Source organism: Armigeres subalbatus, unplaced genomic scaffold (genome assembly GCF_024139115.2).
Source record: "Armigeres subalbatus isolate Guangzhou_Male unplaced genomic scaffold, GZ_Asu_2 Contig307, whole genome shotgun sequence".
In the NCBI taxonomy this organism is placed as follows: Eukaryota; Metazoa; Arthropoda; class Insecta; order Diptera; family Culicidae; genus Armigeres; species Armigeres subalbatus.
The window spans coordinates 88655-102924 of record NW_026943050.1 but is presented as its reverse complement, the minus strand read 5'-3'; the positions used below and the strand labels follow the sequence as shown (position 1 = coordinate 102924).

Below are 14270 nucleotides of genomic sequence, written 5' to 3'. Positions count from 1 at the left end.
TAATGTATAATCACACGCTGATGGTAACTTACTCAAACCCCACAGTTCCTTTGCCACCGGGTTCTTTGGGAGAATTGACTTTGAATAAGCCAAAGAAACGATTGAGACAATGAAACGGGATGCAACTTTTGACAGGAAAGGTCAATTATCGGGTTTTTAGAAATCTTAAAAATAATTATACTCAAAATTTCCTCAAAGACTTGCTGTATCACTCTCACATCCGAATGTGCTACAATCATTATAAACTAGCTCATATTTGCATATCTCTTGTTTAGTTTAACTTCGGGAGATGAGCACGGCAGCGCAAAACAGATAGGCATCATAGAACAAACTGCAAATTTCAAAGAAGGCTTTTTGTGTATCAACCATCGACGAACGGCACTCCCGTATATACAAGGCGAAAGAAAGAGACAGCAAAGCATGTGATGCTGCTATGTCTAATGCGCGTTGTTCAGTAAAGCTTTAATTCCACCGCTAGGTTCGCTAGCGTTCCAAAATCATGGAAGGACCACATTCCACGACAAAAATGCCTATATGTTATGTGACGGCAGTCTAGTGATTACCGCTTCTGCCTTATATACAGGAGGTCTGCTGGAGAATACATCACATAATGTGGCATCACTTTTCTAAGTGAATTCTTGATCTATACTTCTGTGGCAGAGGTATTCTTTGTCTCTAGCAGCATAAAAAAAACTACACACTAACATTTCTCTCCTTTCCCAACTGACAGGCGCCATTATTGATCTGAGCGCTCTGCAACGTGTATATCCTGAATAGGTGGTAAATCACAACCTTTATTCACTTGGATCGTAGCGTTCTGATGAGTCACGGAGTCACCATTGACAAGTATAGTCAGTCTAAGCTAAGCTATTTAGCTACATCCTCGTTTAGATATTCAACTTTTGTTAATTCCTGTCGGTCTGTCAACTATTATAAAATTTCAGAAATTCTCTGAGCCTCCCTGAACTAGCAGAAATAATAACGGAAACGTGTAGTTTTCGGCTGTTGAAATAATAACGTACTTCCAGAAAAATTTCAACAATTGTATGGAAGAGCAGAAACTATTAGAAACTTCCAGACTTCTTGGAAAATCTCAAAACATAATAACTCCACCACGATTATCAGTTTAGCCTCTGATAAACTATCAAAAATCTGATTAAATTTGGTATTTTCTTACCATAGTGCCATATTCATGAGTAGGACAATGCTTCGACTGTCATACCCAGGTATTTTTATGCGTGAGACATGTCCTACTTGTCCCATCCACTCCCGGCGACACTGCCTATGATGATACTCCTAAACTGTATTCCCTATGAACCATCAAGCTGCTTGGCATCTATGGGGGCATCGGTGAGTCGCTGGCTTATCGTTAAGTACATAGATGTCATATCATCATTTCCTATCAGTATGCAGTCTACGAAATACTTCGTTACAAGGCAACGCAACGCAGCAAAAAAAAAGTAATTCGTGGTTCAGAAGACCCAACCCCACACATAAATATGAACATTTTTGACATTTTTCCCATATTTTCTATTAATAATGCAACATAATGTGACGTAACAACAATAAAAAAAATCTATGTCAGAAGTGGGGTTCGAACCCACGCTCCCAGATGGGAACCAGAGCTTAAATCTGGCGCCTTAGACCGCTCGGCCATCCTGACTGGAGGAAAACAGAGAGGCTCAAAATCAATAAGGTAACTGGACTTTATATTTTGGTTGACACCAAAAGTTGAGATCTTTCATTAGGATTCCATATAAAAACGGCCTCAATAGTTGGCCTCGATTCTTGGTTTCAAATGGCAAAATAGGGATGTTCTTTCCTGCACAAACGGTCGCATAATTCTTAAAATTTACATCACTATGTATTGAATCACTTCCTTTCTGCTATACTTAACAAATGTCTTACTTCAGCACTTCAAACTGCCAAGGCACAACTTGAAGATCAGGCTTGTATCGCTGATGCGGTTCTGAAACGGAAATCATTTTCAAAGTTAATCGATTCTACGATTTTTTGCTGTCAACTTACTAATCATAGCGTAGTGTTGCACATTCTGTACCAGCTCCAAATTGCCGGTAGCCTGTGCTGTCGCCTCAACATCCTGCCCGCTGCCGGGCACCACCATTTCCGGTATCCAAATGGCATCCAGCGAGAACTTGACAACGTGAAACAGTTCGCCGTAATCTTTCTGTACCTGGGAAGCCTGATCGATGAAATCCATCTCGATGGCCACCTTGCAGAGGGACCGCACCTGTCGCTGTCGCTCCACGGAGCATAAGCGCACGACAAGCGCATGTAGAGCATCGACCAGAGCAATGTCCTCGTACGGGTTGCCTTCCTTCAGACTAAGCAGCTTCCGCTCGTGCTTCCGTCGATTTTTGCTGGAGCGATGAGACTTACTGGAAAGATATGTGTCATAGAAATGTGTAGACATTCGTTCAAGGAAACTTACCCCGAACGTCCCGAGCTGGCCGTTTGCCTCGAGGAGGCAATTGTTGATACTTCCGAATATAGATCACAGTCGTCCAGATTGGTATCGTCATCGTCAGGTTGTGGGTCAAGCTTCTTTTTGGCTTTCTCCTCTCGTACCAGCAGAAGTCGAGTTTTGTGTTTCAAAAATTCTTCCTTCTCTGTGGCCAATTTAAGCAAGAAATTTTGCAGATATTCTTCCAAGTTCGGACGGATAAGGCTATCTACCAGAGTTCGATCACAGAGGTAAGCCTCCAGCAGTGCTTTATCAAACAGATGGTCTTTCAGGAGAATCTCCACAGCAATTCGATGGTCTTTTAGGTAATCCTTAGCCAATCTGGAAGCCGCTTCGTATTCTCCACCCTCTTGAAGGGCCGGAATCAATGACTGAACTAGACGGCGGAGTTCATCATCGCTGTAGCCCGCTGTGATTGCCAAATTAAGGCACCTCCTCCAATCTGCTGCATTCCTCGCCGCAGCAATAGCCTGTTGAAAGTCACCGGCCTTTTCGTAGATTAAACTAGCATCCACTTGTTTGTTGTTCTGCCTCAAGTGATCTCCATAACAGGAGCAAACCTTCTGATAGTATTTGTCGTTGCTTTTGTACGCAGCCATTGCCTTACCATACAGTCCGTGAGCGATCGTTAACTGCAGTGCCTCTTGGAACTTTTCTTCGTCATTCTGATATTGAGCAATGTTCCGGATCGCCTTGTCGAAGCGTTTCAAGTGGCAATCGATTTTGTATTTGCGGTAGTTTTCGTCCAAACGCTTCAACTCGTTTAAAAATGGAAGATACTCTTTGGGGTCCTTTTGTGACTTCGTAGCCACGAATAGGACCAATCCAAAATCGTACATTCCTAGGGCCACGTTGTACAGGTCATTGACTTCCACCAAATATAAAAGGTACTTAAGGGCTTCGTCCGCATCGTCGCCTTTTCCTGGTGTTTTTTTGAGATTCCAAATTACTTCCAGGGCTTGTTCTAGCATCCCTTTCTTCACGTAGCAAGTGATTTTCGGAAGCATGTAGTTGATGTTTGTATTGGACGATTCTAACGCCGTCAGCAAACGATCGCAGAGAAACTCCGATTTGGTTTCGACCTGATATCCATCGATGGCGCCGTTCAACTCACGACTCAAATAATTACTCCCATACATGGTGCTACAAACATCCTGATTCTGTAGATCACTGATGAATAAGTTCAACCAGTTAACATTTGTGATTTCCTCAAGAAACCGATCCAGATTGGACAGGAACAAACGAGGGTTGTGATCAACGATTAGGTTGAGATTTATCCGCTCTTTACGAAGTATATCGAATGCCTTCAGGTACTCCAAAGCGTCCAAGTGGTTTGCCACTAGGCAAAGCGAAAGAATTCGAGGCGCGATAGCTTCCAGGTTTCCTCGTGGAAGTTGGAAAACAGTACGAGCTGATTTGGGTACCACAACCACAAGCTTAGAGCCACGTTCAACGCGACGTTCACCAACAATCACATTCGTGTGCAAGTCCACAAACTTAAAATCCACAATTGTGGTAAACAGGAGATAACGCTCCGTTAGGAATATCGATGTGACATCTGAAGCAAGTTTGATACCATCGGCATAAAGATTTTGACGATTTCGCAGCGAGAAGAGCTTGGGCGTGCAGTTTGCCACGCGATGAACACGCAACTGTTCGCAAAATTCCGGCAGATTGAGGTTTTTGCTTAAAGAAATTGAAGGCTTAAGTTCTATTTTGTACAACTGGCCCGTGAAAGTTTCTATAAAAGCGGATGATTCATTGATAGACTCGATACAACCAATTCGATCTGTTTCCAATCCGACAGTAAGCGACTCCAATACACTAAACTCTCCTTTGACTAAATCGACTTTGAGAATCTTTAAAAGATTGGAACCTTCGACGAAGAGTAGAATATCATTTGACAACCATTGCCAATGAGAAAAAATCCCTGAGCCTATTTCAAATGGGCTGGCCAGTAATTGAACACCGGTAAGGCGCCGAACTGATGTGTCCGTGAAGTCAGGTTTGAAAAAGCTAACCCTATTATTGAAGTCAACAACAGCGAAACAGTTCGAATTCAATGGTTCTTCTGCATTTCGTAGGAAACTCACAGAGTTGACAAACTTGTCAACTTTTAGGGTGAAACCGCACATTGGTGGCGGCGTTACTACGCCTCGGAAATTAGTCAGCAACACCGTAGCTCCGTCGATAACTGTCACAAGCGACTGATCTGTGTTCTGTAATCCAGTAGAATGATCCACCGAAAAATCCCATCGTGATACCTCATATTTACCATTCTCCAATAAAACATGCAGCGTTCGTCCTTCAGAATATTTCAAATCCCATTGAACTTCTAGGATTTCCTGATCAAATTCTTGGTATTGTTTGATATACCAATGATAGTTGCAGATAATGAAAAAGTACAAACAATTTAATCCGCTGCTTGTCTTACGCGTTCTAATCACCAACACTTCCGAGTCGTGACTCCAATAGATGCCTTTGACTTCTTCCTCTCCCTGCTTAAATGGCAGATCTATCTCTCTATGCTTCAATCCATTCTTCTCGAACAGTGCCACGACGTATTTATCTTTCAGCACCTGGGGAATCGCGATCCACAGCCCGGAAGGCTTCCACCCCATTGGTACTTCTAAACCGTAACATTTCTCCGATGTAAATTGCAGCGCACCTTCTTTGCTGAACACTTTGAAAGCTCGCCCAAAGGGACCCAGGAAGCCAACAACAAAATATTCTCCATCCGCTCGCCAGCTTATCTCAACTTTTGGATCGATCTTGCTCACATCGACCGCAACTTCCGCTTCCTCTTTCTTCTTGCGTGCCGCACCCTTTCCTTCCGATCCGTGAAACTGTGTCTCCTTCTTACCCCATCCAACACTCATGAACTCCCGATCGCCGAAGGTATCATCCTTGAGGCACACTTCGTTAATCGGATCGTAGGCGCTATTCATCGTGACTACGTTCAAATTACTGCAAAAATAAAATTATGTTACCATTATTATCTACTTTCATTACGAATCCAATAAAAAATGATGACTTCTTCCTAAAATTTATAAGTTTACCATTTTTAAATATCTATGCATTACTTGCATAATTATCAAATTATTTCAGTTAAATTAGAAAACTATAAAATCTTACCTATCGACAAACACCACCACCTCTTGATCGGGACTCCAACTCATCGCCTCCAGTCCACCATCGCAAAACGTCACCACTTCCGCTTCCTCTGTTGGACGGCCCAAATTCAGTACCAACACCTCACCCGCACTCGTTGCCAAGCAAAGCTCATCGTTCAGTGCCAAATGTTCAACGGCGACCACCACTTTTTCCGGGAGAAGCGCTATTTCTTCCAGATTTAACGGATTTGTCCGGTCCAGCCGGTACACAGTCGCTCCGATGGCGACATACACCAGATTGTTGCTGTTGGAATCCACTACCATCAGGCTGCGCTGGTGATTCGGTGATGACGGGAGCCCCTCAAAGCAGACGCTCTGAAGAGCTACGCGATATAGATTCTTCATCGCAAAATTTGTATACCGATTTACGATGTAGCAGTAACGAAAATTCGATGACAAATTGAATGCAAAATGAAATGTGATTAAATTTTTTAAGCACGCACGTTGTTTTGTTTCCCGGTTTCAAATTCAGTTCAGAGGGTTCAGAAACGGTCGAAAACAAAATATTATTTGTTTTTACGTCTTTGATGTCGAATCAAATGTCAGAAAGTGAGTACACGCAAAACTGAAAGTATGTTCTTTTGTGGATAAATATTGATTAAGGCTTTGGTCCGTTTGGTCCGATTCGTGAATTAATCAATGAATCGCCTGCTTTGAGCGTAATTACAGCGGCACACTAGGAGTTAACTTTCTGCATGAAATCAGTATGGCGAAAGGCATCTACACTCAGAAATATAACAAATCCACGCTAGTATCTAAACAAATCTCTTCTCATATTTATAAAAGTTATACCTAGCGTTGTTTAAAAAGTAATCTACTCAAGATTACAATTTAATCTATTGGCGAATTTTGCGAAAATATTCCCCCAGTGTATTGGCTGTTCAGAAAATTGCCAAAGTCACATTTCTTGCCATTTGCGCTTCAGTTTTGTTCCCGAATTTGTTCCGACAGATCAACAGAATTTTCTACACAGAAAAAAATTTCATGGTAACGGTTACTATTTTGTAGACTACGCCATGTTTTTAAAACAACCACAAATTTTCAGCTAAATTAACCACGCATTCGGACAAATTCACCACTGATTCAGTTCATGCAACAACATTCCACCAGGACCACAGTTGATTTTTACTGCGCGCGTGGTAAAATCAAACGGGTTTGTTGTCTGCTGAAAATCGTCGGTGCTTATTCTTAAATTAACCCTCGAAATGGTAGTTTCGACCGCAACATTTTTTTGCGTGTAGAGAAACGGTGATATAGAAGACGAAAATTGAAGGTTGGTAATTTGAACTAATATTCCGATAATTATCTCTTATTGAATTTTGATTTAAGTACCGAATATCGTTCCTATCCCGATTCCGTTTTCGATGGCTCTGAATTGGCTAGAAGAATTCTAGTATTTCAAAGACAGAACATCGCGCTACCCTTAAGCAAAAGGGTTACAGCACCGCGATCGGCCCAAAGAACGAGGGTCCGTGATTTAAAGGTGGAAATCCGCATTCTCGAAGACGAATCGAATCGCAAAGCAAAAATGCCTATCTGTGGGCAGATTCAAACGGTGAAACGTTACTCCGAAGAGTTTTATCACGATGATCCCGAACCGTATGGACAATTATGTGAGCAAAGGTCGAGTAGTAACAACTCTGTTGTGCGCAAACTACGACCGTCAAATAGAACCGGCATTGTGTCGAAATATGCCTCGCTCGGTAACTTTAACCAATGACGTAGTGGATCCCAGTGGAACATTTGGGAGCGCCGGACAAAAGGGAGATAGATAAGGTGAGTTCATTTTAAAACCTATCAATATCTATCTATCAACCATTTTTTTCTTACAGAAAATTGGAACTCACAGCATCGTCTACAGCAGCATACCACTCTCGAAAACCCCAGCTGGAACCCCCGACGGATTAGACTTTATGGACATTTCAAAAATTAGAATATCATTCTGTTGCCAGAAAAACGGAGATTATGTCGCTTTAGATTCTTTGTTGCTTATTATTGCCTCAATTGCTTTTGTTATGCTAGAAGAACCGCTAAGATATTTTAAGTTGCATATTGCCATTTCCAGCTCTCGATGGATTTTTGGGAAAATCATAGATCGCACTTTGAGCAGTGATGTCAAATATTTTACAATATCTATTATTATTCCAAGCTTCATCTAAATGCATGAAACTTGGAAATAACCGTCTGTTGAACCACTATTGCAATTATTGTAAAATGCTTCCGCAAAGAATTCAAATTATAACTAACTTGAAAGTAGCGAAAAGATTAACTTTCACTACAAATCATTATTATTTTTCAAGAGTTTGATCAAACAAATGTACTGGCAACCCTGCCGAGCCCACGTGTTCATTTGAAAACATAAACAACTTTCGTTGGCGCCAACCCGTTTCACCCGATTCATCAGCCCGCCAACCGGGAGAACAAAGGTTTTTGACATCTCGCACTTATGACTATCTCGCACTTCTGAAGTGCGGAGTCCAACGAGGTGGGAAGTGCGCAATATTGATCACGAAAAATAAAAATGTTCGATAAAAGTGTTTCCTTGCTGTTTGTTTATTTTTTTGTAAACATAATTCTTAACAAAGCAAAATTAATTATAACAATAAATACTGTTTTTAATATCGTCGCTGTATACTATTCCCAAATAAATGAAAGTTATACTAACAGAGTATAACCAGCACATAAACGAAGCCGGGGTCAACCAGGCGAATAGCCAGTTAGAATGACTTTAAATCTATTTAGTATAGATTTTTCTCAGAGTGTAAGGTTCGATTTCTCAAAATTAAGGTCACTCCTGACGGAATCCAAGATTAAAAGTGCTCGCGTTTTCGGGGGCACACCACTCGATTCAGAGGCGGCGCTCAACTGTCATTTTTGTTGATTTAGCTTTGCTGCGTCGCAGCATGCGTGAAATAATAAAAATGACAGTTGAGCGTTACTTCCGTATCGAGTGGTGTGCCCCCGAAAACGCGAGCACTTTTAATCTTGGATTCCGTCAGGAGTGACCTTAAGCCCCTTCATCGAAAAAATATTTGGTAGGCCTACACACTTAATTTTGTTAACCGGGATCTCAGCAAAATGTTGAACTTTTACCGAGAATCGCACAGCCGTGCCCCAGCAAACATGTTTTTTGCCGAGATTTCTGTCAAAATTGCTGATAATCAGCAAATAATTTGCCGAAAATCAGCTAACAAACGCTATTTTTGCCGGAATATCAGTTATTTATTTTGCTGGCGCACGGCTGTGCGGATTTTTGCCGAGCTGCAGAAATAAAAACTGAGTGTGTAGTAGCGGACACCTTCCAACATAACCGGTACCAAATAGTTTTTCATGAAAAGTTCCTAATTTTGAGAAAACCCGCGTTAGATGTCTTTCGCCATACAAATTTCTGGCGGTTAACTCATGCTGGCTATTTGCGCATATATGATAGCGCCTGAATGTGGAAGCGGCGAGTAGAAAATCAGCCACTGCCAATAATTCATTGAACATAAATACAGTATCCCCATAGATATAATAATCAAGATGTTGGGGTCAGAGCAAATTAGTACTCATTTTATGGTTCCATGTACTAAGATTTCGGTACCCAGTGAAACTAGGGATCCTATATTAAGAGATGTGCGAATACTTTTCCAGACGATTTAGCAACGCTGTTACTTTCGTAAACAAACGCTGCCAGCACTTGCCGTGGCGCATAATGTTGGAGCTCGAACATGACTTTGCGAATAATGGAATTATCAGATTTCGTTATCTAACGTCCAACAGTGCATTATCACTAAAATAAAAGTGCAATACAAATGAACAAAGCACCATGCACAAACTAGACTACTTCAACTTGCCAATGTAAAACAAATTGTTTATTCGACAAAACTTTTCGTAAATTATGTTTCATTACAATCGCAATACCTTTCAATCCGCAACAATAACAATGTTCATTTGGCTCAGATTCTGACAGCTCTCAATGCTCGATTGGCTCAAGATGGCCGCTTTCGCATATCTCTGAATGTAGGATCCCTAAGTGAAACAAAGCAACGATTCAATATAAATTTGAACAGTTCTAATTTTCTACTGTTGTCAAGGTTATCATCCTGGCTGTTTATTATTTTCCTGCGGTTTCGGACTGGTCAACAAATGAGAGTCAAGAAATATGATAATTTTGGTTTTCTTCAGCTTTAACACTTTTATTTGTTTCTAGATCAATTCTTACAACTCTTATATATAAAGTGAATGCGAATCCGGATGTTTTGTTTCCAAATCCCATACGCGGTATCCTTTATGAGCGTATACGACGCAAAACATCTCAAGCTTTGGCACCGAGCTCAACTCCTACGGCACATGGACAAATACACCCTAATCGGAAACATCCGGTTTTCTTAGTTCCCTCGTCGAGGCAGCTGGACTCCTGTTCAATAAATAGGTTGCTATTAGCAAACCTTGACTCCAGAAAATCTTGTCGGCGGAAAAATCCTCCAGCATTGCCTTTGCCTTCTTAGGGCCGATGCCCACGTACCGGTTTTTCAAGCTGCGTTATCGCCGCGTCCACGCAAGGTAGCCAGCATCAAATCAAGACAAAATTTTCAAAACGACTTATCTGCTTTTGTAAACAAAGATTCAAACGACGATTTGACGAATCTGATAACTCTCCCACGCAAACCAACACCACCAATAGGTAGGTGAAGGATTCCGCTACCTGTTGATGGTGTTGGTTTGCGTGGGAGAGCTATCAGATTCGCCAAATCGTCGTTTGAATCTTTGTTTACAAAAGCAGTTAAATCGTTTTGAAAATTTTGTCTTGAAATGTAGTCGTGCACACGTATACGTGTGGATTACTCTGTTTGATGCTGGGTACCTTGCGTGGACGTGGCGTTAACGCAGCTTAAAAAAACCGCTAGGTGGACATCGGCCCTTAGTCCGCTTCATGCGCTCATATAGCCCATTCTGCTCCAGCATGAACGGAACCGTCCTTAGGATCTGAATTCCTTTGCATTTGAAGAATCTATTGAACCGCATGCACTGATATTTACCATCGACCGTTTAAACTTTGCCGTGACAAAAGCCTCATACCGGCACACGTATGTGTGAACAAGTTCGAGCGTTGGAGACGATCTACGTTTTTCACGCGACGAGAACGCTTTTGCGAACGGCTTCTCTATGACACAAAGTTCACATACAATAGTATCGTCGGCCACAAATCAAAAATATACGTTCACATTATACGTGAATACCAGACATAAAAGACAAATTTCCAACCGTAATTACTCAACTGTAATTATTCATGCTAGTCCAGTTTCTTGTCTTTTCGGATGCTTACGGAGCGTGCATATATGCCCGTTCGATCTGATTGGACATATCAAAGTGGAGCTTTTAGCAGACAAATCCCAACCAGCCAGCCTGAAGAAGACGACTCTAGCGAGGCTAGAACTTTGCGGTGCTTATGTGGCCGCAAAACTGTATCGTACTACCGTTAAGGCTTTGAAGATGGAGTAGATTGAAACTTGGTTTTGATCGGATTCTTCCGTTGTCTTGTCATGGCTCAAGCTACCACCGTTCGTTTGCCCAACTTTCGTTGCAAATCGCGTTTCACACATCCAGGATCTAATGAAGGGACACAGATGGAACTTCGTTAAGGGCGTTGAGAATCCAGCCGACCTTTTCTCAAGAGGAGTGATGCCAAAGGATCTGGTCTTCATAGTCCGTACTAGATGTCTCTACTTGATCAGCACTGGAATACCGCAAAGCTTTTGGAGTACGAGCCACCGTCGGAAAAACTGCTGGAGAAGAAGAAAAACGTTCTAGTTTTAAGGCGGAGCCCCAGCATCCTCATCCGCTGCTTGATCGATACTCCTGCTACTGGAAACTTCTGCGGATCATTGGCTTTTGTTTGATATTCGTGGTAAGGCATTGGCAAGTCACACATTCTGGAATTGCATTTGTTGCTTCCGAAGCTACCCTTTCCAACTTCCAAAATCCCGTACAACACTCTCTTGCCCCTTCGATGTCACTGGCGTGAACTACTATGAACCAGTCTACTTCAAACCTGTACATGGCCGAGCAGCAGCAAATAGGGCGTACATAGCCTTTTACGTGTGCTTCTGCACGAAGACGGTCCACCTCGAACTGGTTGGGGACCTCACAACTTCAGCTTTCCTCGCTGCTCTGCGGCGATTTATTTCACGGCGAAGTCTACGTTCAGAGATCCAGTCGGACAATGGGCTCAACTTCAAGGTTGCCAGCAACCATTTTCGGGACATCTACGATCTTTGCGCAATTTACATACCGCACCAGAGATTTTCAACAGAACTGCGCAACGAGGGATCGTTTGGAAATTTATTCCCCCGAGAGCACCCAATTTCGGCAATCTTTGGGAAACGGCCGTGAAATCTGCAAAGACGTCTTTAATTCGAGTGCTGGGTAAGCAGAAGTTGTCCTTTGAGGACATGGCCACAGTTTTAGCCCAAGTCGAGGCGGCTATGAACTCGTGACCGCTTACTCCATTCTTGGAGGATCCAGATGAGTTCCCAACAAACATTGGAAGCTAATAGAGCGCTTATTCAACCAAAAATAGTGTTCTTCAGCTAGAAAACTAGCTTGTTCAGCTGAAATTGTTTGTTGGGTTGGCCGTGCTCAAGCCTGGGCATAGTCGTTACTCGCAATACCTGATCCAGATTACACCGATGTACCGTCAATTGGATGCAACACTACCAAGGATTGCAACAGCAAGGATTGCAACAACACTGGAATCAGTGTAGGCGCGATTACATCTCGCAGTTCCGTAACCAAAATCAACGATACCCGCAATCAACACTTCTCCAAGTGGATCAAATGGTGATCCTTAAAGAGGATGGAATTTCTGGTACAGAGTGGCCACTGGCTAGCATCACCGAAGGACGTACGGAGTGGTCAAGGTAGTGAAAGTTCTGCCGTTCGAGAAGTTGCCGTCAACATAAACAAAACACAAATAAAACACAATAGTTCATGTAATCATCCACTTTTTTATTTGTCGCTTTTCACAAAATATATTGATCTTGCTAATGGAAAATACTCACTGTACACTTATTTACAACGCATTTTGCACATAAAAACATTTCTGCTGACCCGTGGTTAGGTCCGATGATGTAATGAGGTGTAGTGTTTTCACTTCATCTAGCGGACTACTGCTTCGGTAGCTACAATCTCGTGTACAAGTCGCACAGACCCAGTCACTTCAAAGGGGTATAAATGTGCTCCCAAATACATGCGGCGCGATTCAATCGTTTGGCGTCTGCGACTTTGTCTAGTATAGAAGCGTAAAAAGAACATCGCCTGCAGCGACCCAACGATAGAAATGCGGATTTTCCGGATGCGGATTTTTTTTTCTGTTGCAGATTTTCCTACATCTTTCTTGTTTTGCCTTTCTCGTATTTTTTAAATTATATTCCATGGGAATGATCGTTCTTCGAACGGCAAAACAATTTAGTTAGAACTGAAAGGAATAAAACATAATTGCTCAGCAGTGTACAAAACAAGAAGTTTTATTCATCCTACTTTTGGGAACAAACTCTAACAGAAATATTTTAGTCAGGAGATTATGTAATCCGACCATCCGAAAAGGTGTTATGTTCTTGCACATAGTATAGATATTAATTCCTGGCTCCTGAAATGAGAACCTGATTATGTTGAATATAAGCAAAAAATAAGCTCATAAGGTAAGCATTCTTACCTTTTCAAATATCAGGACTCGTTTGTTTAAGCAACAAATCTTTTGAAAATAACCACTAATTTAGGTAGAATTACTACCAACGATTTGAACTCCGTGATGCAATGATCCATGCCACAACAAGCTTCCATTTTTGTAGTTTGTTTTTGTTTGAAGAAAAACAACCTACGAAAATGTTGCTATGGCAGCAGTGCTAAAATTATTTCTAAAGGTCGCATCAATAGATTACGTACTGAAGCGACGCTTTCATGTCTGGGTACCGAAGACCGTTCATAGCTCGCGAAACTGGAACCACGAAAAATTCACCAGTTTCACATTGGTATCCCCCCGCTTATCCCGACCTAGCTATTCCGACGACTCGTTAGTGTGTGGCCCCAAATGGCCGGAGCGAATTGTTGTGACAGCAGCTCTCCATGGGTGCGTGTGCACGCTGCGGAGGTCTGACCAGAAGGGCCGAGTCATGGCTTGCTGCGCACCTATCGACACGCTGAGGTGTTAATGTATAATCACACGCTGATGGTAATATACTCAAACCCCACATTTCCCTTCTTTTCTCATTAAAAAAGGCAAAAAAAATCCTCTAGCATAGAACGCTTTGATTTTTTTTAAGTTATTTGCGCGAGACGAAGATGAACATATTGCTTTTGAAAAACCGATGATTTTCTTTGAAAACTGAACTCTAAAATAAACTTGTCTGATCATAGTGGTTTTTAATCGCAGAACAACGAAATGCAAGTCAATAGGTTGTATCATTTAAATGTTAAACTAAATTGGTTATTAATCTCACAAAAACATTTTATATTGTAGCAATAATCAAATATCTTAAACCTTCCATTAAATCCAATTATCAGCTTCATATATAGTAATACCAGCAAGCTGACCTTCAGCATATCGATGGACTTGCTAACAACCGCTTAGA

The 14270-nt window shown here is 41.8% G+C and overlaps 1 protein-coding gene, 2 long non-coding RNA genes and 1 other non-coding gene across 4 annotated transcripts; 1 reads left to right on the top strand and 3 right to left on the bottom strand.

Annotated features, from left to right (window-relative positions):
* Nucleotides 1-1579: 1579 nt before the first annotated feature.
* Nucleotides 1580-1663, bottom strand: Trnal-uaa (transfer RNA leucine (anticodon UAA)). Its single transcript has one exon. It is a non-coding gene; the product is annotated as a tRNA-Leu (tRNA).
* A 170-nt stretch (nt 1664-1833) lies between these two features.
* LOC134203980 (elongator complex protein 1-like) lies at nt 1834-6156 on the bottom strand. The gene is made up of 4 exons (XM_062678817.1): nt 5621-6156; nt 2453-5452; nt 2029-2399; nt 1834-1969 (listed from the first exon to the last, which is right to left on the bottom strand). The coding sequence occupies exons 1-4, from the start codon at nt 6001-6003 to the stop codon at nt 1905-1907; spliced, it is 3819 nt and encodes a 1272-aa protein (XP_062534801.1). The 5' UTR covers nt 6004-6156; the 3' UTR covers nt 1834-1904.
* Nucleotides 6157-6896: 740 nt separating this feature from the next.
* On the top strand, nt 6897-7700 carry LOC134203972 (uncharacterized). Its single transcript, XR_009977743.1, has 3 exons — nt 6897-6931; nt 6988-7434; nt 7491-7700. It is a non-coding gene; the product is annotated as an uncharacterized LOC134203972 (long non-coding RNA).
* A 4927-nt stretch (nt 7701-12627) lies between these two features.
* Nucleotides 12628-13524, bottom strand: LOC134203971 (uncharacterized). The gene is made up of 3 exons (XR_009977742.1): nt 13355-13524; nt 13180-13288; nt 12628-13117 (listed from the first exon to the last, which is right to left on the bottom strand). It is a non-coding gene; the product is annotated as an uncharacterized LOC134203971 (long non-coding RNA).
* Between the last annotated feature and the right edge of the window lie 746 nt (nt 13525-14270).

Bases quoted from the DNA above. Each gene is read 5' to 3' on its own strand.
- LOC134203980 (XM_062678817.1), bottom strand. From the start codon at position 6,003: ATGAAGAATCTATATCGCGTAGCTCTTCAGAGCGTCTGCTTTGAGGGG. The intron at 5,453-5,620 runs GTAAGATTTTAT...TTATTTTTGCAG, and splicing joins GTGGTGGTGTTTGTCGATAG to TAATTTGAACGTAGTCACGA. The intron at 1,970-2,028 runs GTAAGTTGACAG...TTTCCGTTTCAG, and splicing joins GCAACACTACGCTATGATTA to AACCGCATCAGCGATACAAG.